This window comes from Podarcis gaigeae (genome assembly GCF_964106915.1).
Source record: "Podarcis gaigeae genome assembly, chromosome: 2".
Classification (NCBI taxonomy): Eukaryota; Metazoa; Chordata; class Lepidosauria; order Squamata; family Lacertidae; genus Podarcis; species Podarcis gaigeae.
The window spans coordinates 7,951,650-7,977,071 of record NC_139679.1 but is presented as its reverse complement, the minus strand read 5'-3'; the positions used below and the strand labels follow the sequence as shown (position 1 = coordinate 7,977,071).

At 45.2% G+C, this 25,422-nt stretch overlaps 2 protein-coding genes across 2 annotated transcripts in view; both read right to left on the bottom strand.

Annotated features, from left to right (window-relative positions):
* CSRNP2 (cysteine and serine rich nuclear protein 2) overlaps positions 1-10,876 on the bottom strand; it is a 39,167-nt gene extending 28,291 nt beyond the window's left edge. The window contains exon 1 of the mRNA XM_083729447.1: positions 10,632-10,876. The gene's annotated coding sequence lies outside the window, so the exon portion shown is untranslated. The remainder of the gene's footprint in view (positions 1-10,631) is intronic.
* Positions 10,877-19,250: 8,374 nt separating this feature from the next.
* TFCP2 (transcription factor CP2) overlaps positions 19,251-25,422 on the bottom strand; it is a 34,531-nt gene continuing 28,359 nt past the window's right edge. Inside the window, exons 11-15 of the mRNA XM_083729457.1 lie at positions 25,133-25,223; positions 22,880-22,983; positions 22,256-22,398; positions 21,123-21,174; positions 19,251-20,841 (exon numbers count right to left, since the gene is read on the bottom strand). Coding sequence (XP_083585583.1) covers positions 20,804-20,841; positions 21,123-21,174; positions 22,256-22,398; positions 22,880-22,983; positions 25,133-25,223 — 428 coding nt within the window. The 3' untranslated portion in view covers positions 19,251-20,803. The remainder of the gene's footprint in view (positions 20,842-21,122; positions 21,175-22,255; positions 22,399-22,879; positions 22,984-25,132; positions 25,224-25,422) is intronic.

Sequence of the window (25,422 nt, the reverse complement as noted above, 5' to 3'; positions counted from 1 at the left end):
GCAAATGTGGCATTAGTTTTGCTGCTGCTCCATGGAAATTTTTGAAGCTATATTTTAAAAATGAAGGCAGAATGCTTGCACGGAACAGCCAGCGCAGAAACACTGCAGCCAGAGTGTCATGATCCTTCCTCACAGGCACTGGTGATGACTGGCATGCATGAGCAAGTGGGTCCTCACAGAACTAACTACACAGATACAACTGGCATAACCTTGTTAGCTCACAAATTCAGCAGCAAAGCATCAGGATACAGAAATAAAGTGATGATCCAACACGTGAGAAGCAGCCCTGAAAATCAGAATGAAAAAGGGGGGGGGGGTGGCAGCTAAAAAGTCATCTTGCTTAAAATCTACCTTCAACCCTCTGCAAATCAGCTTACATGTGTGGAAAAAAGCACCACTATGCTACAACTTGCATGCTTGATGGATGGCAAACTTCTTGCCAGCCCCAAATTAATTTACGTATAGATTTATTAATTGAATTCTCTGCAAAAAGTGACTGAAGTGACATATACAGCATTAAACAAAACGTGCAAGAAACTTTGTGATCCTCCCCCTACCTCATAACTCCTCTTGCAATGGTATGCGAGTAGGCAGACTTCCAACCCCGGTGACATCTCACACACAACGCAGCAAACAAGAAAGAGATTCAAGCAGTTAAGGACCACTGGCAAAGTGCTGGCAGAGAAATGCATGTAGGAGTAGCCCTATCACATAATTGAGGCAGTCAAACAAGGAGCTTAAACCACTGACTACAGTCAAAAGGGGGAGAGAAAGAGAAGTGGGGTGGGTGGGAGGCCAATACTCCTACTTGCAGCCTTTTAATTACTGATCCCCAACCCCAAGACAGGAACTGGCACAAGCTTGGACACAATGTGGTGTTACTGGGAGGGAGAAGTGAGCTGCTTTTACACCCTCTAGCGCAGCATTTGCCAATCTGGTTTGGGACTACAGCTCCCATCTGCACTGCTGCCTTAGGACACATATTTCACCCACTTCCCAGAGAAGCAAGAGATCCTGTTCTCCAGGCGCAGATGCTACTGAACACCTCTGCCATGGTAAAGGAGCCAGGACAGTCAAGAAAAAGCCAATCTCAGATTACTTCAGGGATGAATTTATGTGTACTGAAAATGACTCAATGCCTGCAAGGGCTGTTTTTCCTCGTAGACCATGTTTACGTGGCCGGGGGGGGGGGGATTGCTGCTCTCTGACCTCCACCACAAAAGAGTCCTCAAGTTTGTGGTCATTTTTATTTCGATTGACGCTGTTCTGTACCTTTGAAAGTAGTACACAAATTTCATCCTTCACATTCAATTGACTGAAATGAGAACCTGTGTGTGTGTGTGTGTGTGTGTGTGTGTGTGTGTGTCTTTTCGGTTCAGCACTCTTTACTCTTTCCTTGGTACTTTTACAGCTCAATGACTCTTTGTGATCACATTCAAGAGGCTCCTACCTCCTTTTATTCCCCTACGTCAGGGTTAGGGAACCTGTGGTGTTCTCGATGTGGCTGGACTCCAACTCCCATCAGCTGCAGCTAGCCTGGCCAATGATGATGGGAGTTCTAAACCAGGAACATCCAAAAGATCCACAGGATCCCCAACGCTGCCCTACACACACTCTGCTCCACAGAATGTACTTTTCGCTTTGCACCTTTCTCCCACGCCAGACTTTGCAACTTGAACACTATTCTCTACGCGCAAGGCTACCTCGCTCTCTTCCTTCCATAAAGCAGGCTGTCAAGCTTTACTCTGCTACCAACCCAAATTCCCCATCTCCATCACTGCTCCCCACCCCAGTTATACTTCACACACAGCTCAAACATCCCCTCTGGCTTGTTGAAACATGTGTCTGCTTAGCAGTTTCATCAGCCGCTGGTTTCAGTACTATGGCGGAAGAATGGGAAAGCATCCCATAACAGAAAGCGCCAATTTGCAGAAACTACACATTGCCAGGGCCAATATCAAGCCAATCGCCAATATGTCTTCTGGACTGCCCCAGCATACAACCAGAGGAAACCAATGTAGCCTCAGCACTTTCAGCATGTGAACTACAGGGTTTGGCAGCATTTTAGGCTGGATTCAAAACAATTGCTGGTCTTCCCAATCACCTATATTCATGGTAGAGCATCTGCTTTCTATGCAGAAGATCCCTTGATCCTTGGCATCTCAAGGTAGGGCTGGGAAGAGGCCCTTGCGCTGTAACCCTGAAGAGCCATTGCCTGCAAGGGTAGACAATACAGCGCTAGCTGGATCAAGGGCCTGACTCAGTATGAAGAAGTTTCCTATGCCTGCAGGAAGTACTCAACAATCCCCCTTAGTAATTGGTTGCAATTCAGGTTTCAAACCTTCATCCTCAGAGGAAACTCATTCCAGTGTTCCTGGCAAAATCTTGCTACTTTCTCCATTTTCTTATCAGTTCTCTCCCATTCCCAGGGCCCATCTTAGAACATCTGCGAAATCGTCACTGCTTAACTTCCCAGAAATACAAGCTTTAATAACCATCCTGATGTGTAATGCCAGACTACAAAAGCAAAGAAGGCAAAATGAAAAGGTGCGGGTCTTCCAGAAAGCACACCCCAAAATCACGAGGCTGGGCCATATTCAAAGCCTTCCATAGCTGGCTGAATTGGTCCCAGTTCGGAACTGGATTGTCAGGGCTTGACACCTATTGAGGCATGGCACAGATGCAACTCTGTCCAGCCTCTAAGCTATGATGGAAAGAAAAAGCAGCAGCCCTGCTCAGGTTCACCCACACCGCCAGTGCTCCCCTCCCTTTCACAGTTTTGGAACTATGGTTAAAAGCACTATGCAAATCTGCTTCTAATCATGGTTTGGCCCCAAGTACTGTTAGCAAACACACACACACATGTGCAGAAGCAAATCTGAAGATAGTTAACTTTGAAACCGAGAAGGGGAAGGGGGAAGTCTGCCTAACACACAAGAGGCAAGTCCCATGTATATCTCCACCAACCTTTAAAAACACTTTTTTATTATTATGGGTAAGGGGTTGATTGTTTCCTCCTTCCCTTCCCTTTAAGGAAGGTTTCATGAGCTGTAGTTGGCAATGTCAAGGCTTCCATTACAGTGATTATCATTCTGCAAACTCCGAGACGTATTTTAAAAGTCATTTTGTCAAGATAAGATGATCTCCATTTTAAAATAACTCTCGGTCTAAAATCCTCCTTCTAAGCTGGGGATATAAGACAGGAGACTCTCTAGATATAGTCTTGTGATTGGCATATTGCAATTTCTTTTCCTAATGCCAGTATTCGGTTTTTAAAAAGAAGCTCCTTTTAGAAGGAAGCATTTGTGAACAAAGCTGACACAGAGTGCTCGCACACAGGCCGTTCTCCATGTAATGCAATGCTGTATTGTCTTCCCGAGTTTGCAGGCAACCTGAAACAGAGACAGGAAAGTGCAAGCTTCCTGCCATGACCTTAATTTCACTGGAAGAGCAATTCCAGCAAACGCTGACATTAGAACGTACTGAAATCACGGTGCTACCTACTATCTCATAGTAAACTGTCACAGCAGACTGACAGACGAAGGGATACAAGGCTCACCTATTGGGACTCTCTCTACTAAAGGGAGGCAGAGAGAGATGGAATTATAAAAAGGAAACACCCCACCAAGAGATGATACATGAGTGGGGTTGGGGGGGCTGAGCTGCCCCCTCTAAATCAAGTAAATCAATACAAAATACTTAACTGAGGTTCTGCACCCCACCCCACCATAAATCCTGGCTATGCTCATGAGATGACAATTTACAAAAATAAGGCTCCAAATACATGGTTCTTGCCCAAATTTGTAAGATTAGATGCCAGTCATATCTCAGGTTACAGACGCTTCAAGTTGTGTTTTTTGGCTTGCGGATCGCCGAAACCCGGAAGTACCGGAACGTGTTATTTCCGGGTTTCGGCAGTCGTGCATGCGCAGACACGGTAAATTGTGCTTTGTGCAGAAGCGCCGAATCGCAACCCATGCGTGCACAGACGTGCCGCTGCGGGTTGCGGATATGCATCCCGCATGGATCACGTTTGCAACCTGAGCATCCACTGTAAATCAAAAACTAGTGGGAACCGAAGGCCCTCATCCACAAGGGAGGCTGCCCACTGTGTCTCTGCATGACTCATTCTAGACTTGCCCAATGAAGTGTAAAGGGAGGGGCCAGAGGTGGGTGCCAAAGTGGGGGAACCGAGTGCCCTATGGTGCTCACATGAACCCCGGGAAGCCCAGCTTTAGCCAGTCAATTGCAATAGGTGAGCCAACACTGACGGCAGGGACCCTTTGCCCCTTCCTCACACCAAAAAGCCCATGAACGAGGGGAGGACCCAGGGACGACAACATGGCCCCATCTGGAGGCCTGGGGCTCCCACTAGCACAAACTCCCTCTGTATTGCTGCAAAGAGCTCATGCTATTTTGGGACTCTACAGAAGTAAATCAAAGACACATCTTTTTTTGAAAAATTAAGAACTGTCCATCATCAAAGAAAGCTGGCGTGAGCCTCAGAAATAAGAGCCTTCTTTCTTAAATTGCATTTTTCTTGGCGGCGGGGTGGGGTGGGGTGGAGAATCAGGCTGTTTGTGATCTCATACCCTTCTGCAATAGAATAACCTCTGCAATAGAATAACCTCATCAAGAATTCCCCGAGTGTCCAATTTCACAAAGTTACCACATATACAGCAGAAGTGATGGTGCCCAGAATGACATGGCACCATCACTGCAGAGAGACGCAAACTGCACTAGTATTGGGTGATGTCATCTGAAGATGCTGAGGAACGTAGAGGCTCTGCAAGTACCCCATACTTACTGCTCTCCTGCCATAAAAACAAACAAACATGGGGAATATCCCAAAGCAACAACACTATAATGTTCCTATTGCAAACTACTGTAGGGTCAGTAGTGTGGATGGTGCTCTGTACAGTTGTACCTCAGGTTAAGTACTTAATTCGTTCTGGAGGTCTGTACTTAACCTGAAACTGTTCTTAACCTGAAGCACCACTTTAGCTAATGGGGCCTCCTGCTGCCGCCGCGCTGTCAGAGCATGATTTCTGTTCTCATCCTGAAGCAAAGTTCTTAACCTGAAGCACTATTTCTGGGTTAGCAGAGTCTGTAACCTGAAGCGTATGTAACTTGAAGCATATATAACCTGAGGTACCACTGTACAAGGCAATTAAATACTAACCGGAACACAGATACCCTACAGAACAAATTGAAAAAGCCATTATTTTTGAGGGACAGGTCTGGTCAGGTTGCTTTGAGCACAGAGCTATCCTGTTGTCTATGGGTGGAATCCAAAATAAGCTTTCATCCAGACCCAGTACCAACACTGAACGCACACCCAGTGGACCACACAAGCTCTTGTCAAGGCACCAAGGGCTCTGCCAAACAAAGAGCTCCTTTTTCAAATGTGTACGCTAGGATTTGGAACCAACTTCCAAGAATGTCACAAGAGGGGATGTCGCCACACTTTGAACAGGGGAAGAGGAGCAATAAATAACATGCTCTGCACATATTTACAAATTTCCAAAGAAATAAACTAGGAGGAGGGAGTAGCAAAAATGATAAGCAACTGCAAGTGTGACCCTACGCAGCTAGGTTCAGGTGGTCATGTAGGTTTAAGAAGCTGAGATAGCCTTATGGATGGACCCACAGCACCTACTCTCCTTCCTCTTCCAGGATTTAAAAGCAACATCAAACCATGGGTTTGTTCCAAAGGTGGTAACCACACTTCAAGAGGACGTTACTGTTAGCTGGAGACTTCGGGCTGCATACAACAAGGCTCACTTATTTCTCAGCCCATTTGCCTGAGCCCAGTCAATGTGTTTTGCTGCACTATAAACCAATTAAGTCATTCAGATAACAAGACACAGCTTCTAAGCGACAACATCGGATCGCCCTGTCACCATACTCCAAAGAATAGGTTAATCACATAGGTTAAATAACATTTGTGAGATGAACCTACAACTGAGATCAGAGGACAATCACGACCACGGTCTTATTGCAACTAGTTTAAGCGTGCACTGCTTAGGAAACCAGTTGGACAAGGGCATGGGAGCACAGAGTTCAAACCCCTGCTCAGTCACAAAGCCCACCAGGTAAAACATGGGCCAGCTGCTCTCTCTCAGCCTAACCTAAAGGAGCTGTGATTGGGGGAAAAAAGAGAGAGAGAGAGAGAAGGGAGAACCATACACACCCTTTCTTGAGAGCTTTGGAAGAAAGGCAGGAATGAATCTTGATTTTGTGTTCCGTTAGTTATAATTTTATTGATAACTATATTGCATTTAGAGAGATTTTTCTGGTTAACCCATCTACAATTTTTTCCTCAATATTTATTTTTAATTGCATCATGTCTGTTGGCCTGATGCTTCTTCTCTATTTCAGGGGGGTTCAAAGGTCAGACATATTTTTCATAGGGTTAACTTGTCTTTAGTCCTTTTTCAGAGTTTAAAATTCCCCAGGTGCCAGGCACATTTTGCGACTGGCGCAGATCCAACTGCGACCATGCGGAGATTTATGGATGGCAGGGTGGCAACTGACATCTCCATCTGGCTGGCTCCTCCAGCTTTCATAAGCAGGTCAGCAGAAGAGCTTATTTATTGCATTTATATCCCATCTTTTCCTCCAAGGATGACATGGTTCACCTCAATCAATCAATCAATCAATCCCTACAATGACCCTGTGAGGTAGATTAAGAGGCTGTGACTGGCCCAAGGTCACCCAGTGAGCTTCAGGACAGAGTGGGGATTCGAACCCTGATCTCCCAGGTTCTAGTCTAACCCTCTAACCACTACACCACACTGGCTTCTTAAGAGTGCTTCTGCTATGGTGCAACTATATAAATTAAGTAGCTAAATAAATATGGGGAAAGCAAAATGCCACTTAGATAAGGATCTGATATATTTTCCTTGAAGCTTGAAATTGTTTTATTCTGGGTTGTTTTGTTTAATGTGCTGTAAACAGCTTTGAGATTTCCCCCCTTTATAATATAAAATGACATAGACATGAAATTAATAATAATAATAGTAATGTTTCAGGGAGGGAAAATGGCACATAGGAATTACATTGTGGTGACCATAATTTAGGATTAAGATGCCATTTGGCAATTAACTTATATATCTTTGTTTCCAACACTGTTTGCACTCCTTGAACTAGTCAGAATCAGCCTGTTCTGTAACTGAGGATGACAGACAACTCAGACCATTCATTTGGCAGCAATGGAACATGCTGTGGAATAAATAAGGAGCAGATTATTGCTCATCCATGTAAAAAGTGACTTCTTTATTTCATACCACTGGGGTTAGAATACTATGTGTGAATCTGCTCTCAAGTGCAGATATGCTATATGAGAGTTTTGTTTTTAGCAAGTGTGAAATGCACCATCCTAAACAATTACAGAAGAATTCTGCCTCAGTTATGTTTCTTTGTGGCCTCTTCTATGTTCTCACCATAATTCAGACTTTTCATACATCAGACTCTGAAAGATAACCTTCTTGAAAAGTCATTATGACATCACTTGTTCTGAGGCAAAGAAGACACGTCTTTGGTTCAACTCCAAGGCAAGCTGTTCCCTCATCTACTCTAGGACCATTTTACTGGGCCTAACATCACCTTCCAAACTATCACATAATCATTCTCATGTATCCTCTTATGAACTCTATCACCATGCTTCAGCAGGTTACACTGGGCAAATACACAGAATAGGCAAGTGTCCAACTCTAAAAAGCAGGAGTATAGACACACATGGCATTAAAATCACTTATTGTTACTATAAGCCCGACATATTGAAGAGTCACTTGAACACAGTACAGTGGTACCTTGGAATTTGAATGGAATCAGTTCCGGAAGTCCGTTCAACTTCCAAAACGTTTGGAAACCAAGGTGAGGCTTAGGATTGGCTGCAGGAAGCTCTTGCAGTCAACCAGAAGCCGTGGAAGTCCCATCGGACGTTTGGCTTCCAAAGAACATTCGCAAACCGGAACACTCACTTCCGGGTTTGCGGCATTCGGGAGCCGAGGTACACCTGGTACAGTATTTTACAGATTCAAAATCAGCAGTACCTATGGCTGACTTTTTCGGGACATCAACATGAGGATTTGGAGGCAGACGCTTGAGCTATTATATACCAGCTTTTCGTAACTTGGTGGGTTCCATATGCTGTTGGACAACATTTCCCATCATCCCAGACCAATGGCTTGGCTATGCTGGCTACAGTTGATGGAGCGCAATATCTGGAGGGCATGAGGTTGATGATGGTTGTATTATGCCCACAGGGCTTATTAGGTTGTTGTCACTGGCAATCAGGGAATCAGTTCCCTGGCAAATGTATTTATGCACAAGCGTGGCAGGAAAACCCTCCCAGAGTTCTCTACCCACAACTGAACACTCATAATGTGGGAGGCGAGGAGGGGGAAATTTTCTCACTTCATGCCATGTATGAGAAATACCACCACTGCCACTCCCTCAAGTTCTCCATCACTTCATGCAGGGCTGAGCAATTTACAGACTTTGTGGAACCCTGTACAGAAGTCTATGCTTTTGGTTGAATATACCATTGGCTTTCAAGCAACATCTGATGACTGGGCTGTATTTTGTATTGCCAATAACTTTGGGGAACCTTAATCATGAGCCTATTTCAATCTACCTTTACGCACTTGGCTCCAACACATTCAATGACAAGCTAAGAGGCCACTGTGTTTTCCAGGCTTAACGAAATGACTCTTCAAGATATTAAGATTTTCCTCACAACCCCAGCTCCATTTCAAAAAGGAAGATTTCATCAAAATACACAGAAGAATCTATCCAGTGCAGCATTCCAGTGAAAGGGGGCAGCTGACCTTTAATGTATCACATTGAAAGAGGTGGAGGAAACAACTCAGGAAGTGCCAGCAACTCAGTAAGACAATGCCATTCCATTTCTCACGACCTTCACTCTTGCTAAAAATAACTAATAGGGTATCTCACATCTGACCCCATAGCTTGGTCATGGGGAGGTGGACGATCTAAGGCGGGGAAAGAGAGAGACTTTCCAGAACCTTCTAAAGAAAAGGCTTACAAGAGCCTTCAAATGCTGGAAAGAAAAATAATACACATTGTATTCAGGAATTGCCTGGGATTCAACTGACGTTAAAACACTTGATCTTCAAGGCCAAACTTCCATTATACTGTTCTTGATATTAGAGCTCTAAAAGCATATGAGCCCACCTTGACTCTGACAAACCATTTCTAATGTAATCTCAAGAATAAAATATCGCTGCCTGACATGTCCGAAACATCACTCTGAACTCCATCAATGAAGCAGAAAGAGTCCTCCATGAATGTCATATTATTATCTCATCCAGTAAGCCCATATAACACTTCCCCGTTCTAGGCCACAAAACCAAGAACAGCATATATATCCATCTTTGACTGAATAGCCATGAAGCTAATCTCTCTAAGAAGCATCACATGAAGGCCCCAAAGATTCTGTAGTCACATATCCGCAAGCCCCACCTCAAACCAACGGTACAGTACCTTAGATTAAATCCTTACTCTACACCACAAAAGGTCTCAATGCCATAAGGAAGAACAAAATACTTCTTTTCAGAAGCACCTGCCCTTTTCAATCAGCCCAGCTTGGGTGTGCATTAGCATAGCCGCTGTACCAAGAGATAGTTGCTGAGTTCTTCTTGAGATAGATGAACATCTACCAAAGCAGCAACTAGAGGCAAGACACCTGTGTGGGAGGAGGAGGGGGGGCTATTGAGGTAAACTTGAAATAAGTTGAATTCTTTAGCAATTTCAAAGATAGTATTAATGCAGCTCAGGATAACAGACACAACAGCTCTCTCTCTCTTTGTCTCACATGTGTTAAAAGGCATCTTTTATGGCATGGCGGGGAGGGAGGGGCGAGACAGAGGGAAAAGGAGCAACCTGCTGCATCATTGGGGGGGGGAGCATGCAAGGTTCAGGAGCAGGGCCTAGTTCAACCCAGCTGGGTAGGTAAGCCCTGCATCCCCCCCAAAAGTGGAAGTCCACCCCCCAGCCCTGCAATGTAATAAAAAAAAAAATAAAAGACAATAATCACTTCTTCATGAAGTAGCCTTTAGCCTCAGGGAGGGACTGAAAAGGGATGGGGAAGGAGATGATAAGGAAGGGGGGGTGATAAAGGGGTTCTCACCCCCCCTTTCTGAAATCTCAAGCAACTACAAAATAATCTAAGTGGGGAGAATAAGGCTCCTCTGAAGAAGTGAGCAAAATCCATTGCCTTCAAACCAGATATACAGAATAATTATGGTCCTGGGATGCTATAATTATAATTAAGGAACTGCAGAAATAATCTAAGTAGGGAGAATTGAGGCTGAGGGAGCTCCCCTCAAGAAATGAGTGAAATCTACTGCCTTCAAACCAGATCTATATATATAGATATAGATATATAGATAGATATATATAGATATGCAGGTATCTACATACAGTATAGAGATCATTATGGTCTGGGATGCTCTTTATCTATATCTATATCTATATCTATATCTATATATATATATATATGAAGGGAGGATGAAGAGCCTTCTGACACCCCTCTGGTCCCTTCAGCCTCCTTTCTCTGCCCCCCCCCGCGCCCCCCCGGGCCCGGCGGCCCCTCCCTCACTCACCGGGTGGGGGCTGCTCCTCCCTCCCGCCGGTCCCTCCTCCCCTCCCTCCGCACAGGCCGGGGCTGCAGGGCGAAGCTCCCCCAGGGTCCGGGGGGGACGGGAGTCAAGCAGCGGCGCCGTGCTTCGGGAGGGGAGGGAGAGGGATGCCGGTGGGGGCGGCGGCGGTGGGGGCGGCTCTGGCAGGCAACAGCCCCGGGCGGCGAGGACCACCGGCCTCCTCGGCTCCGGCTCGGCGATAACAATAGGGCTGCCGGCGCAGCGCCTCCCTTTATATAGCACGAGACACGTGACGCGCCTCCTCGGCGCGGGTTTTTTTTTTTCCCCTGTCTCCCTCACAAACGCGTGGGGCGGGCCGCGGGGCAGCATGGGAAATGTAGGCGCTTCCGGAGAGGCAACCTGGCACGTGCGCGCGCAGTCTTTTCCTCAGGAGGCGGGGGAGCGGGGAGAAAGAAACACTCTCCAAGGTAGAACGGCGGCGCTTTGCACACCGGGAAATGGAGTCCCGAAGGGGTGGCTGAAGCGGGATGCGCATGGCAGCGCAGGGAAAGCGGGCTTGCTGTTCCAGGCGCTCCACCTAGCGGCCGCTGAGGGTAGATGACAAGCTTAGCTCGTCATGGTTCTCGCAGCCTCCTAAACCTTACTTAAGAGGGAGAACGGTCTGTCAGGAAGAGATGACCAAAATCAGGGGTCAGCAGACTTTTCCAGCAGGGGGCCGGTCCACTGTCTCTCAGACCTTATGGAGGGCCGGACTATATTTTGGAAACAAAAGAAATGAACGAATTCCTATGCCCCATAAATAACCCAGAGATGCATTTTAAATACAGTACAGTGGTACCTCGGGTTAAGTACTTAATTCATTCCGCAGGTCCGTACTTAACCTGAAACTGTTCTTAACCTGAAGCACCACTTTGGCTAATGGGGCCTCTTGCAGCCGCCGCGTTGCCGGAGCACGATTTCTGTTCTCATCCTGAAGCAAAGTTCTTAACCCGAGGTAATATTTCTGGGTTAGCAGAGTCTGTAACCTGAAGCGCATGTAACCTGAGGTACCACTGTGCAAGCCATAGCTGTCAACTTTCAGATTTGAAAATAAGGGATCAGCAGCCTCACCTGTCCTGGTGACAGTCTACAGGATCGCTAACAATCCGGGATAGCAGCAGGAAACGGCGCCGGAATAAGGGAATTTCCCGCCCAAAAAGGGAAGGTTGACAGCTATGATACAAACACACATTCTACTCATGTAAAAACACCAGGCAGGCCCCCCAAATAACCCAGAGGTGCATTTTAAATGAAAGGACACATTCTACTCATGTAAAAACACGCTGATTCTCAGACCGTCTGCCGGCCGGATTGAGAAGCATAGCTGTCAACTTTTCCCTTTTCTTGCGAGGAATCCTATTCGGAATAAGGGAATTTCCCTTTAATAAAGGGAAACGTTGACAGCTATGTTTAGAAGCTGATTGGGCCAGATCCGGCCCCCAAGGCTTAGTTTGCCTACCCATGTCCAAAAGATTCCCAACAAAGGCAGTGGACTCTCCTTACTTACAGGTTTTGAAAGCAGAGGTTGGATGGTCACCTGCTATGTGTGATCTAACTGAGATCCTGCATTGCAGGGGGTTGCACTAAATGACCCTCACTGCCCCTTCCAACTATGATTCAGATGCCTTTTGAAAAAACCTGCATACAAGCACCTTGCTTGATGTTCTAAGGCAGTGGTGTCCTAACTTTTTTCAAAGGCCAGATTTGATGAAGTGAAGGGCAGTGGGAGCTGACCAAAGTTATTGACCTTTTTAGGATTAAAGTTGCTGAGCTTTTCTTAGGGTTGGAGTTGTTGAGCTTCTTTTATTATTAAAGTTGTTAACGTTTTCTTAGGATTTTACCCCAGGAAATAAACTGCCACAGGGGCCAGATTAAACCGACCAGAGGGCCAGATTCGGCCCCCGAAGAGGACTTTGGACATGTCTGTTCTAGGGGAACGGGAATTCTAGAACATCAGGATACCATCCCATTCTGTTAGATTTCCATATTTTATAAACGGGAGCATTTTCCTTCCAACTCTACGATTCTATATTGAGACACATGTGTCAACTTTGCATTGACATTCTCAATGGTGAAAGAGCCAGGGCTTTTTTTTTCATCTGGAACTCACTGGAGCTCAGTTCTGGCACCTCTCCAGGTAGTTGCCAGTGCCATTAGAAGAGAGCAAGGGAGGTGTTCATGGTGAGTTTTGGCAACTCTTTTCCTAGAAAAATAGCACTGACTATAGCCCTATTGGGATGCGGGTGGTGCTGTGGTCTAAACCACAGCGCCTAGGTCTTGCCGATCAGAAGGTCACGGTTCGAATCCCCACGTCGGGGTGAGCTCCCGTTGCTCGGTCCCAGCTCCTGCCAACCTAGTAGTTCAAAAGCACGTCAAAGTGCAAGCAGATAAATAGGAAGGTAAATGCAGTTTCTGTGCACTGCTCTGGTTTCGCCAGAAGTGGCTTAATCATGCTGGCCACATGACCTGGAAAAACTGTCTGCAGACAAACGTTGGCTCTCTCGGCCAGTAAAGCGAGATAAGCGCCGCAACCCCAGAGTCGTTCGCGACTGGACTTAACTGTCAGGGGTCCCTTTACCTTTACCTTTACAGCCCTATTACTAGATGGGATGACTTTGAAACAGGGGAAAACTGTTGCCATAATTAAGTACAGTGGTACCTCTGGTTACGTACTTAATTCGTTCCGGAGGTCCGTTCTTTACCTGAAACTGTTCTTAACCTGAAGCACCACTTTAGCCGCCAGAGCACAATTTCTGTTCTCATCCTGGAGCAAAGTTCTTAACCCGAGGTACTATTTCGGGGTTAGCGGAGTCTGTAACCTAAAGCATATGTAACCTGAGGTACCACTGTACAGTACTTCTCTTTACTATAGGGGTCAAGAAATAATTTGAAGGGCACTGAAGTTTCTCACTGTAAGAAGACGTTGTGCAGCATAATCCTATACAGTATGCTGCATACACGATACATAGAGCCACTGCTTTCAGGTATGAAGATTGCAGCCTTAACCCTGAGGCTAAACAAGTCCAGGCCACTTCATTTTGGTTTTCAGTTAATGCAAGTGTAATTGCTGTGCCACAACAAATTAGAAAAAGGAGAAAAACAAAATTATAGCTCAGACCTGGGGCGACACCGCCCCTGCACCTAACCAGCCCAAAGTAGTTTCACTATTTGAACACACACACACCTCTAAATTCAGATGCAGACTTAATATTTCATTGGAGGCCATGCTGCTTGATTTCATTTTACGTGTCTCAAAGCTGGACCTATTTGAACAGAATCCCCCTCCCTCCATCCCATTATTTGAGGCTTGTAACTGCAGGTGGCAGTGGAAGACAGGAGTGCCTGCTGTGCTCTGGTCCTGGGGTCACGAAGAGTTGGACACAACTAAACGACAACAAAATGTGGTTGGCCTCAAGTGCACAAACCATCTACTCCAATTGCAATTGAAATACAGTAATTGTAATACACTTTACTCCCAGGTACCGTATTTTTCGCCCTATAGGACACACTTTTCCCCCTCCAAAAATGAAGGGGAAATGTGTGTGCATCCTATGGGGCGAATGCAGGCTTTCGCTGAAGCCTGGAGAGCGAGAGGCATCGGTGCACACCGACACCTCTTGCTCTCCAGGCTCCAGGAAGCTATCCGTAAGTTCCCCTGGGCGCGCAAGGCTTGCAGGCAGCAGCCTGCAGCGCGGAGCAGGGGGCGCCCTCCGGAGACGTCCCGTGCTTCGCGCAGGTGTCCGCAAGCCTTGTGCACCGGGGGGAACTCCCCCCCCCACGTGCAAGGCTTGCGGGCGGCAGCGTGCAGCGCGGAGCACGGGGCGCCCTTTGGAGGACGCCCCGTGCTTCGCGCAGGTGTCGGCAAGCCTTACGCACCGGGGGGAACTCCCCCCAGGTGCGCAAGGCTTGTGGGCGGCAGCCTGCAGCGCGGAGCACGGGGCACCCTCCAGAGGACTCCCCGTGCTTCGTGCAGGTGTCCGCAGCCTGCCGCCCGGCGCGTAGGCCGCCCTGAAGCAGAGCGCCCCTCGCGCCGGGCAGACATCGGCCAGCCCCACAAGCTCGGGGGACAGCGAGGAGGCGCAGCGCCGCCATCCCACTGTTCCCCGACCTGGTTTTGGGGGGGAAATAAAGGGAAAAAAATTCCTTTATTTTCCCCCCAAAAAAGTAGGTGCGTCCTATGGGATGGAGCGTCCTATGGGACGAAAAATACGGTAAGTCTCATGGAACTTAGGAGTGCATTCCTATTCCTATCTACTTGTAACCTATGCAATACTGCATAGAGACAGTGACGAAAATACCACTATGGGTTAAAATGCAATCTTTACATGCAAGCCAGGCCACACAGGACATCCATGCTAAAGGCCATTATGCTTTCATCACACACATGAACAATAGCACTTTGTTGCTGTTGCTACTAACTAGTAGCTTGGAGCAGCAGGGAAAGAAATGTTTTGGGCTACCAGAGCCAGTGGCACAAACTCCAAACAACTGCAATGCTTACTCTAACTCACAAGGGTTCAAGAGTGAGACAGGAGTAGCTCTGTATTCAGTGCAATGGTATCTGACCCAGAAACTGATTTTTGCCACACTTCTTGTTGTTGGCACTAGTGTGTCTCAAGAGCCAATGGAAGAGTGCTCCATTGGGGGGGGGGGGTAAAGTCAAACCATTGGAGAGTTACAGTGCCTGCTGTGGTTATAGAGACTGATACTGGAGAGACATGTTTAATTGCAATTGGGGCAGATGAAGACATCCGGTTGCACTGATGCAGTTGCGCCATAGAGTGGTGTAAATTTGCTGTTTAAATAAAGAGATCAAATATCTTAGCTAGGTTGGTATCTCATACACACAAAATAATGTGTTCAAAACACATTAGGCAGACACATGGAAGAAAGCGGATACCATATTTATTGCTCTAGAAGACTCACTTTTTCCCTCCTAAAAGGTAAGGGGAAATGTGTGTGCATCTTATGGAGCGAATGCAGGCTGTGCAGCTATCCCAGAAGCCAGAACAGCAAGAGGGATTGCTGCTTTCACTGCGCAGCTGTTCTGGCACTCTTGCTGTTCTGGCTTCTGAGATTCAGAATATTTTTTTTCTTGTTTTCCTCGTCCAAAAACTAGGTGCGTCTTGTGGTCTGGTGCATCTTATAGAGCGAAAAATACGGTATATTTTTGAAGAGCATAAAAGCACAATGATGAAGCATGCTGGAGGTATTTTTTAAAATTTAGCAATGGTTTTGTGCTTGCCATGATAATTTATGTTCCATACACCAATTAATGCAAGCTCCAGGCAATCTTTTGCTGCATCAGCAATGCTGTTGTTGATTATAACTAGCCAAATTACTCCTAAGCAAGCAAAAATTGACTCTTTCCTTTACCAAACTTGCCAAGGCAGAATAGAAGCAAACTAATATAAAATGCAGAAGCTAACTTTCAAGAATGTATAACTTGCTGCTAAAATGGAATACACAGGATGAAACGGTCAAATCAGCTATGATAAAATGGGCACAGGACATTGGGTACAACATCATGTTTGCTGACTGGGAAAAGTTATGGACCACAGGTTTGAGATTTACGGCATGTAATGCCTTGAAAGAAAATATTATGAAAATGATATACAGGTGGTACATGACTCCAGTCAAGCTTGCAAAGATATACCATGTGTCTGACAATAAATGTTGGAAGTGTAAAGAAGCTGAAGGAACATTCTTTCACCTCTGGTGGACTTGCCCTAGAGTGAAGGCTTTCTGGGAAATGATATATAATGAGATGAAAAAGGTATTCAAGTATACCTTCCCTAAGAAACCAGAGGCCTTTCTCCTGGACATTGTCGGCCAGAGTGTGCAAAAGAAGGATCGAATCTTTTTTATGTATGCTACAACAGCAGCAAGGATACTCATTGCTAAATGCTGGAAAACTCAAGATTTGCCCACACTGGAAGAGTGGCAGATGCAACTGATGGACTATATGGAACTGGCTGAGATGACTGGCAGAATCTGAGACCTGGGAGAAGAACTGGTGGAGGAGGACTGGATTATTTACAAAAACATTGTAAATTGTATGAATGCTAAGAAAGATGTAAGATTTATAATAACATGGCTCCAATAAATTAGTAATAAGGAATATAAATTTGAATGTAATTGAAAGAAAAGACTATTTTCGGATAAACAATATTTTATAATTAAGTTTTAATAAGAGAGTGGTTAAATTTCAAAATTTGAGACTTTAATAGTGGAAAATTTTATTATATAAACTAAAATAAGTTAATAATTTGCTGTCAAAATTTATGAGTTTAGAAAGCAGGAACAAGAGGTGCGAGAAAGTCCAAGGAAGTGTATGAAATGTGGATATTGGAAAATGTTACGTTATTATGTGTTTTTTATTGTTAAACAAAAACCTTATAAAAATTATTTTAAAAAAATAAAATAAAATGCAGAAGCTCTCCTGCTTTGGACTTCTTTCTGAACCCCACATAATTGGTGTTCAACACTTCGTATTAATTATTGTCCTGGTCTACTCGACAGCTCAATTTGAACATGGATACAATGTCCGCACACCTGACTGTGGACGCACATAGTGGATGAATTTACTGATGCATTTACACACCTGAAAGCAAAAGCAAAAATGATACAAAGCTTAAGCAAGCATGACACTTGTACATTTGTCTCATTATACCTGTCACACATGATCAGAGAAACTAATTAGAATGTAAATTCTCAGTCCTAAAGCACTGTATGTGCAAAAAAAATATGTACAAAAGCACCACTGGCCCAAGATTTGACACCTCTCTATATAATCATAATTTATTATTTATACCCCAGCCACTCTGGGCGGCTTCCAACAAAATATTAAAATACAGTGGTCTGTTAAACGTTAAATCTTCTCTTGTTGTTGTTTAGTCGTTTAGTCGTGTCCGACTCTTCGTACCCTCACAACAACCCTTCGAGGTAGTCGAAACAAAATAATAATAAATTCCTTCCAGTAGCACCTTAGAGACCAATTAAGTTTGTTATTGGTATGAGCTATTGTATGCATGCACACTAGTTGGTCTCTAAGGTGCTACTGGAAGGAATTTATTATTATTATTTTTGTTTTGACTATGGCAGACCAACACGGCTGTTGTTGTTTAGCCGTTTAGTCATGTCCGACGCTTCGTGACCCCATGGACCAGAGCACGCCAGGCACGCCTGTCTTCCACTGCCTCCCGCAGTTTGGTCAGACTCATGCTGGTAGCTTCAAGAACACTGTCCCACCATCTCGTCTTCTGTTGTCCCCTTCTCCTTGTACCCTCCATCTTTCCCAACATCAGGGTCTTTTCCAGGGAGTCTTTTCTTCTCATGAGGTGGCCAAAGTATTGGAGTCTCAGCTTCAGGATCTGTCCTTCCAGTGAGCACTCAGGGCTGATTTCCTGAAGAATGGATAGGTTTGATCTTCTTGCAGTCCATGGGCCTCTCAAGAGTGTCCTCCAACACCAAAGGCTTCTCTATGTACAGCTAATATTATTCTCAGTTTCTAGGGGCAGAGATTATTCTGCAGCAAAAAAGACCCCAAATATTATATTCAATTCTTATCTTCTACACCATCACTGATGCTGCTTGGTCTATGATGGCTAATGACTCCCACATTAAAGGTCCCAGAATATAAAAAGGAACACAACCCACCGTCATATTTTAGAGTTTGTAGGTATCATTCTGTTTTAGAAATACACACACACAAGCATGACAGACTGTTACAACACTAGGAAGGATGGCAAATTTTTGAGCGACCTTCACTGATGCTTTGTGGGGGGGGGGCATGATCATCCTCCAAGTGTTCAAACACAGATTTGGGGAGCAGGGAAGTAAAAAAAATATGCTGCCACTTATGCACTGCAAATTGCATCCTGCTGTAAAGAGAGAGCATGACAACGGCCAATTCAGAAGTTATGATTGTTCTTTGACCAAGTTTCATATTCAGGTTTGAAGGGAGCCCTTTAAACCAGTTTCCCAGTTCAAAACATGACCAGAAACTGTGGTTTAAGAAACCAGGATATCATCACAGGCGCTAGTGAGCAAGGGGAAAACAAAAGGCAAAGGACAAGTGGACTGAGAAATCATGGTGGCAGAACGATGCCACTACCTTCTCAACAGGTACCACAAAGCCATGCTCTGCCATTTGGTTTGCACCATCTTTGATTATTGCTGGGAAGACGCTAAATCACAGCTTTATTATTCAAGGGCAGCAGGGAGATCTCTGGTAGTTAACTGCTAGTCCAACTCTGGCTGTGTGTGTGTGTGTGTGTGTGTGTCTGCCTGCATTCCAACCAACCAGCTGATCATCGCCTTGAGATGGAACAAGTGGATCTGGCTTTCATCAAAACAGAGGCTACCAAAATGTGAACTTCTCTGGGTCACTTCAGATTTGGTTCCATCACAGTTTCCAGTCTGAATAAGCATTCTGCTGAACCATATAAACTGTTGATTGTGAAGGCTTGGTATTTCTGAAAACAAATGAAACCCCAACTTTGGCCGGCTACGATCCTGGAGGGGGCGCTATGTCACAGTTGTAAACTCCCAGCTCCGAAGACAACTGAGCCAGAGACTGACTGAAAACAGAATTGATCTTTATTGGCATATATATGATGAGACATAACATTTCTACTTAAAAGCTGTGGAGTCGCAACTGCCAAGGTTTTTCTTCTTCTTCATTGACTTTATTTCACTTGACCTTGACCGGACCCAGTTTCTTGCCTCCTTAAGAAGCAACCTACTAAACCTAATTGATTTAAATAAAAGTTCAGCACTTTTTGGTAAAAATACCAAGTCAAAGTGATTTTAAAAACCCTCAAATAATCTGGTACTGAGAAAAATATGTAACTAGGTTTCATTTAATGAAATGAAAGTTATTTTTCCCACCTCTCCAACTTAGCTTAAGCACAGCTTACATCAGCTGCCAGTTCTGCAGCCAATGCAGTGTCTATCAAGACTTGATTGTGCAACTGTCATTGTGACGCACAAGGTTGCAGCTTCCAGAGAATTGCTGCTTTCTAGGGGGACTGGAAGGCTAAAGGAGAAGTGGTCTTTCCCCCTTCAGACAAGTTGTTCGCCTGTGATTTTCACAGTGTCATCACTACAATTGTAACAGTTTCCCATATTTTTCTCCAAAGCTCAAAAAATTCATCTTGGCATCCATGTCAGAAGGCTGAAGCCTTTTACTCAAGAGGCTGGCTGCTGCCTGGGAAACGGACATGCAGGCCCTTCTGTCACCATGGAGCTTCCACAGGCTTTTCAAATAAGCACTATGGACTATTGCTGCATGAGCTGTTTCTGGGATAATGTTATTATGGCCCTCATGTGGGATTTCATTCAAAGGCAGCCATCATTTCTACATATCTCCCCCCCCCCCCAAAAAAAGCCAACACATTTTTTTTAAAAACACAATCTTTTTGCCTCTGTCTCAGTTCGTTGTGTTCCTTAACAGCTCAGGATAGCAATTCCTTCTTTTGCATTTGAAGTCTCTTCAGTTGCAGTGTATAGCAATGCCATAGGCGACCCTATAGATCTCACAAGATAGGCGTTATTCCTAACTTACACTGGCAGAGAAGACAGCCACGTATCACTCACACATGGACAGCTGCACGCCCACAAACCTGTAACGTGGTCCGAAAGTCAGAATCGGAACAAAGTCCCTACCCAACTGTCCAGCAAACCTGAAAGTCTCCTTGGCTCTACCAGCCAAATATGCCTCTGAGAGGTCTGAATAGCTGGGACCGGCTTTGAAAGAGGACCCTCAGAATAGATGCTCATTTGTCCAGGGATTCCCAGAGCATCCATCACAACCGGCCAAGCTGTCGCATATCAAAAATGTTGCAATTGCCCACCCCACCCCCAATGTACATAATTGCAAATCCATCACTGGCCAGTCTGGCTGTTTCGAAAGGTAGTGGGTGCAGCCATGGCACTGAACTCCGAAGAAGCAGCCCCGTGCTTGCAAACTGGTGCCTACAGCATGCCAGCAATGGTACGGATGGTTCACCTAACAGAAGGCAACATGCTGTGGAAGCAAGATGAGTTTCTGTTGCTCTTGTGGATTTCTGCCAGTGTGTCCAGGTGCCAAACAGCTGTGTGCATGAGAGAAGATGCAACAAGTCCAAGTCCCTCTATTTTAAGATGATGTGATAACTATCATTGGTTTCAGCTGCAAAGAAAGCAAAGCACCATGAGACTGGATGGACACAAGGAGTACAATCCCCCTGTCTGCCACCCCACGACAATTCATCATTTGCTTGGTTGTAAGTCGCTTTGGGCAGGATAAAGTGACTAAAAATTTAATAAATAAAAAATGCACAATGCACAACTATTATGGCATGCTGGTTTTGACACCCTATGGCAGGAAAGAATGGAGCGCTTAAGTTTTCCAGAGAAAAGGGAAAAGACTAGGGGATTGGGATAATATTGTGCACTTAAAAAAATTGGTACCTTTCATTGTATCCAAGACAAAACATGATTCATCCTGAAAGTTCTGTATCATCTAAAATAGAAATGAAAAACCGAAGTTTTTAGGGCTCCAGGCATTACTCAAAAAGAACTGCGAATTCAAGCAATATGACCATCTAAATATTTCTCCTTCCTTTTAGCAATAGGAACTTCATTGAGAAAAGCAAGCCTCCTAGAACACAATAATGTTGTCTCCTCCGGCTCCTACGAGGCATGGTTTGGTCAGAATTGAGTATACACTTCCAGAGTTAATGCTAAATACATTACTTTGGTTAAATGAGCCACCATAGCTGCTAGAGGGCCATGAAAATTTGTCTCCAGGGCTTTTTAGACTCATCTACCCATGTACTAGGGACACAGGTGGCGCTGTGGTCTAAACCACAGAGCCTAGGGCTTGCCAATCAGAAGATCGGCGATTCAAATCCCCGCAACGGGGTGAGCTCCCGTTGCTTGGTCCCAGCTCCTGCCAACCTAGCAGTTCAAAAGCACATCAAAGTGCAAGTAGATAAATAGGTACCGCTCCGGCGGGAAGGTAAACGGCATTTCTGTGTGCTGCTCTGGTTTGCCAGATGCAGCTTAGTCATGCTGGCCACATGACCCGGAAGCTGTACGCCTGCTCCCTCAGCCAATAAAGCGAGATGAGCGCCACAACCCCAGAGTCGTCCGCGACTAGACCTAATGGTCAGGGGTCCCTTTACCTTTACCCATGTACTATCTCAAACCAAAGGGGCGCATTGGTTGCCAGGTGTGAAATATCTTGGAATTATTTCCAGCTCTCCTACCCCACTAGTACCTACTTTGGTTTAACAGTATTTAACACACACACACACAATTACTCAGCGGGGGTTTATTTTCCCCGTTTAAGCATGCTATTTGATGTTGTGTTTTTCTGTAAGTAATGGACAATTAAGTAGAGCTGTATAAAAGTGCAACTTCTTGCTTGCTCAGTCTACTCTGAAATGACAGGTGACAGACCTCACACTGTACGGTGATGGGAAAAGACATCCACTTCAAAGGAGTGGAGATGCTTTTAGAAGCAGAGCTGAGCCTGCGATGATACTTTAAACTCCCAAATTTGTTCCCAGTGTTTCAGCAGACTATTGGGTCCCTCTTACCTCATCACTGATGAGCACGTGTATCCCTGTGGGACCTTGCTTGTAGATCTGGCTGATCTGTTGAGAGGAAATGCTGAAGAGCTGGGCAATTTTCTCTGTCAGTTCCACAGCTGTCAGTTCTTCCAAGTAGATGGCATGGTACACTGAAGAAGTAAGAACAGTTGTTGGCAAGGAGCACATTCTGTCAGGCAACAGGTTCAGCAGGAATTAGCCATAGAGTAACCTATATTTAGAGTAGTGCTGTTTTCCCTTTATATATTTATATTAACCTACCTCATCCTCCTAAGACTCTGAGGCAATCAACAACATATTCAGCTATACTGTATTCTCGGTAAGATTAAAAATAAATCCACACTCTTTTCTGGCCACTAAAGCTTGCTTGAGCAAGTCCACTTCTTCCAGCAGAATTTGCCGCCTAAGAAACACGTCATGGACATTTCCACGAGGCCTACAAGTTTATCATCATCAGGAGGGGATCAGAATAGGGAAGGCTGGACTGAAGATTGTACCCCTACTTATTTGGAGCTACCACAGCATTTCCTGGAACGGAAGTACTGCCATTGCAAGAGCCTGTGGGTCCATTAGTCAAAAGAGGCACTTGGGCTTCTTTCCTGAAGTTCTCACCATAGAAAGTATTGTTGGCTACATCCCCATCTTCATGCTTCTGCTGCTCCCTCAGTTGCTGCGACTCCTGGCAGACGTAGATGGTCAGTCTTGGCCGTACCATCCTTGGGAGAAAATAAGACATGAGCACTCCAGAGTTATCAGGGAATGTTTTAAGGACAGGGCCACGAAGAGTAAAGGAAAGAGAGGAATAATTTGATTAAGAAGCACTTCAACAGCGCTCACAAGTTGGTAAAATGTTTCACAACTATGCTTGACCAATTTGGACATGTAGGGGGGAAAGGCCATGTTACAGACCTCCTAGGTCTGTTCCAACTTCCTGCTGGTGGAAAATGCATGCCTGCTTCACTCCCATCAAAAAGCATAAAGGACCCCTGATCATTAGGTCCAGTTGTGACCGACTCTGGGGTTGTGGCGCTCATCTCGCTTTATTGGCAGAGGGAGCCGGCATACAGCTTCCGGGTCATGTCGCCAGCATGACAAAGCTGCTTCTGGCGAACCAGAACAGCGCATGGAAATGCCGTTTACCTTCCCGCCAGAGTGGTACCTATTTATCTACTTGCACTCTGACATGCTTTCGAACTGCTAGGTGGGCAGGAACTGGGACCGAGCAATGGGAGCTCACCCTGTCGTGCGGATTCAAACCACTGACCTTCTGATCAGCAAGCCCTAGGCGCTGTGATTTAACCCACAGTGCCACCTGTGTCCCATCAAAAAGCATAGGACGTACAAAACCCCACAAAAACGGGCAGGGAGGAAGAAGACAATTTCATCTATATTGTGCACTGCTCCTCACTGGAATCAGAGATGCGCAGTGGAGATGGCGCCATTTTTTCCAGTCTGTTGCAACCAGCTGCCCAATCCAGACTGCCCAATCCAGGGAATACCCCAAGGGACTTTGCTTGGGGGAAGTGAAACCCATGTATGCTATTGCAGAAGGGTGGCTGAGGATGGATAGGCACTGAGTTGTTGTGCAGAGAGGCCTGTTGCAGTGCAGATAGCATTTTCTTCAATTGGGTAGAAAGAAAAAGTGGAGGTGGAGAAATAAAAAGAGGTGGGGTGCTGGTAAACAGGAAATAGCATGTGCACTAAGAGGGGACAGAAAAGAGGAAAGAAGGTTCCACACAGGCTACATGGTACAGAAAGAAAAGGGAGCCAGAGAACACCTTAAAAATACACAAAATGTTTGCAGAAAGGGGAGCTTTTGCCTTAGCAGGGCAACTCTACATCCCACCCCCAAACACTACTATCTGAACAATCAGAATTGGTCCATTAACTCCATGGTATGATTTGCTATTAGCACAGCACCTTTTGCTGACCTTTGCCAGAAGCCTAACTCTTGTGGATTTGGGAGCTGGCCAACATTTGCTTTCTTTACTTGAGGGACCAAGTTAACAATCACTCAAGAAACAGCAGAGCATATTAAGCCCTCTCCAGCTCAAAGGGGGCAGGAGGAAAGATCAGAATCAAACAATTGCATATCTATTTCACAAAGGAAATAATGAAGCAAGACTTATTTAATGAAGGAGCCATGGAAGTGCTCTCATCCATCCATATCCAAACCACCTTAAAAGGAAGCAAAGATGTTTCTAGTCGAGTTCCAGTCTTGTACTATGTGCAATATATACTCCATATTCCTAGGTGCCCAAGAAACCAGGTATCTGCTTTGTGCCAGTCTGTCCTTAACACATCTGATCTTATTACAGGATACCCCCACAGTGTCCGAAGTTCCCACCCGTCTTACTGAGGCATGAGTTGTATATTAAGGATGAGTCTGGTAGCCATAGGCAGCAAGAAATTGCAAGAATGAAAGGGGGTGGGTTGGGAGGAGGGATACAGCATGGTGCCTGTCCCACGTCTAAGAAGAACAAACGGGACTGCCAGGGAAGGGAAAGTATAGATAAAAGCAACTAATATGGTGAGGGGACCAGAGCTGTTCTCCTGACAAGAAACGTAGGGGGCTTTTTTGGTTTAGAAAAAAGGTGAGTAAGGAGGGAACATGATTTAAATGTCTAAAACTGCATTGTATGTATACAGAGAAGCCTTTCTCTGTCTTGTAGTACTAGAACCCAGGGTCATTCAATAAAAGCTGAAAGGTGGGATATTCAGGGAAGACCAAAGGAAGCACTACATGCCACCTGGTTTTCAAGTGCCAAAATAAAATAGGAAATCCTAAACTGGAAAAGCAGAAATTGTGCTGTACAGCACATTAAAAGCCCAAACAATTTAAAAGCAAGTCTAGATGATACATACCGTCCCTTCAAAGCATTGAAAAGTCTGATGCCATCTGCAGGGCCACATATCTGGATGACATCTTCCCTGGTTAATTTCAATAAATCTGCCCCTAGGAATGAAAAAAAGAAAGAAAGCTGGGAGCTAGCAAATATATGTTTCAACATAGAAGACTTCATATTTCCACATAAATCCTTCTACATAATACCACTTAATGAAAGAGACGTCTGAGTTTCAAATTCAGTGAACACATATCTAGGGTGTTGGCTGCTGCTTTTAAGCAGGGCTCTCATCACTGAGGAAGGAAAGAG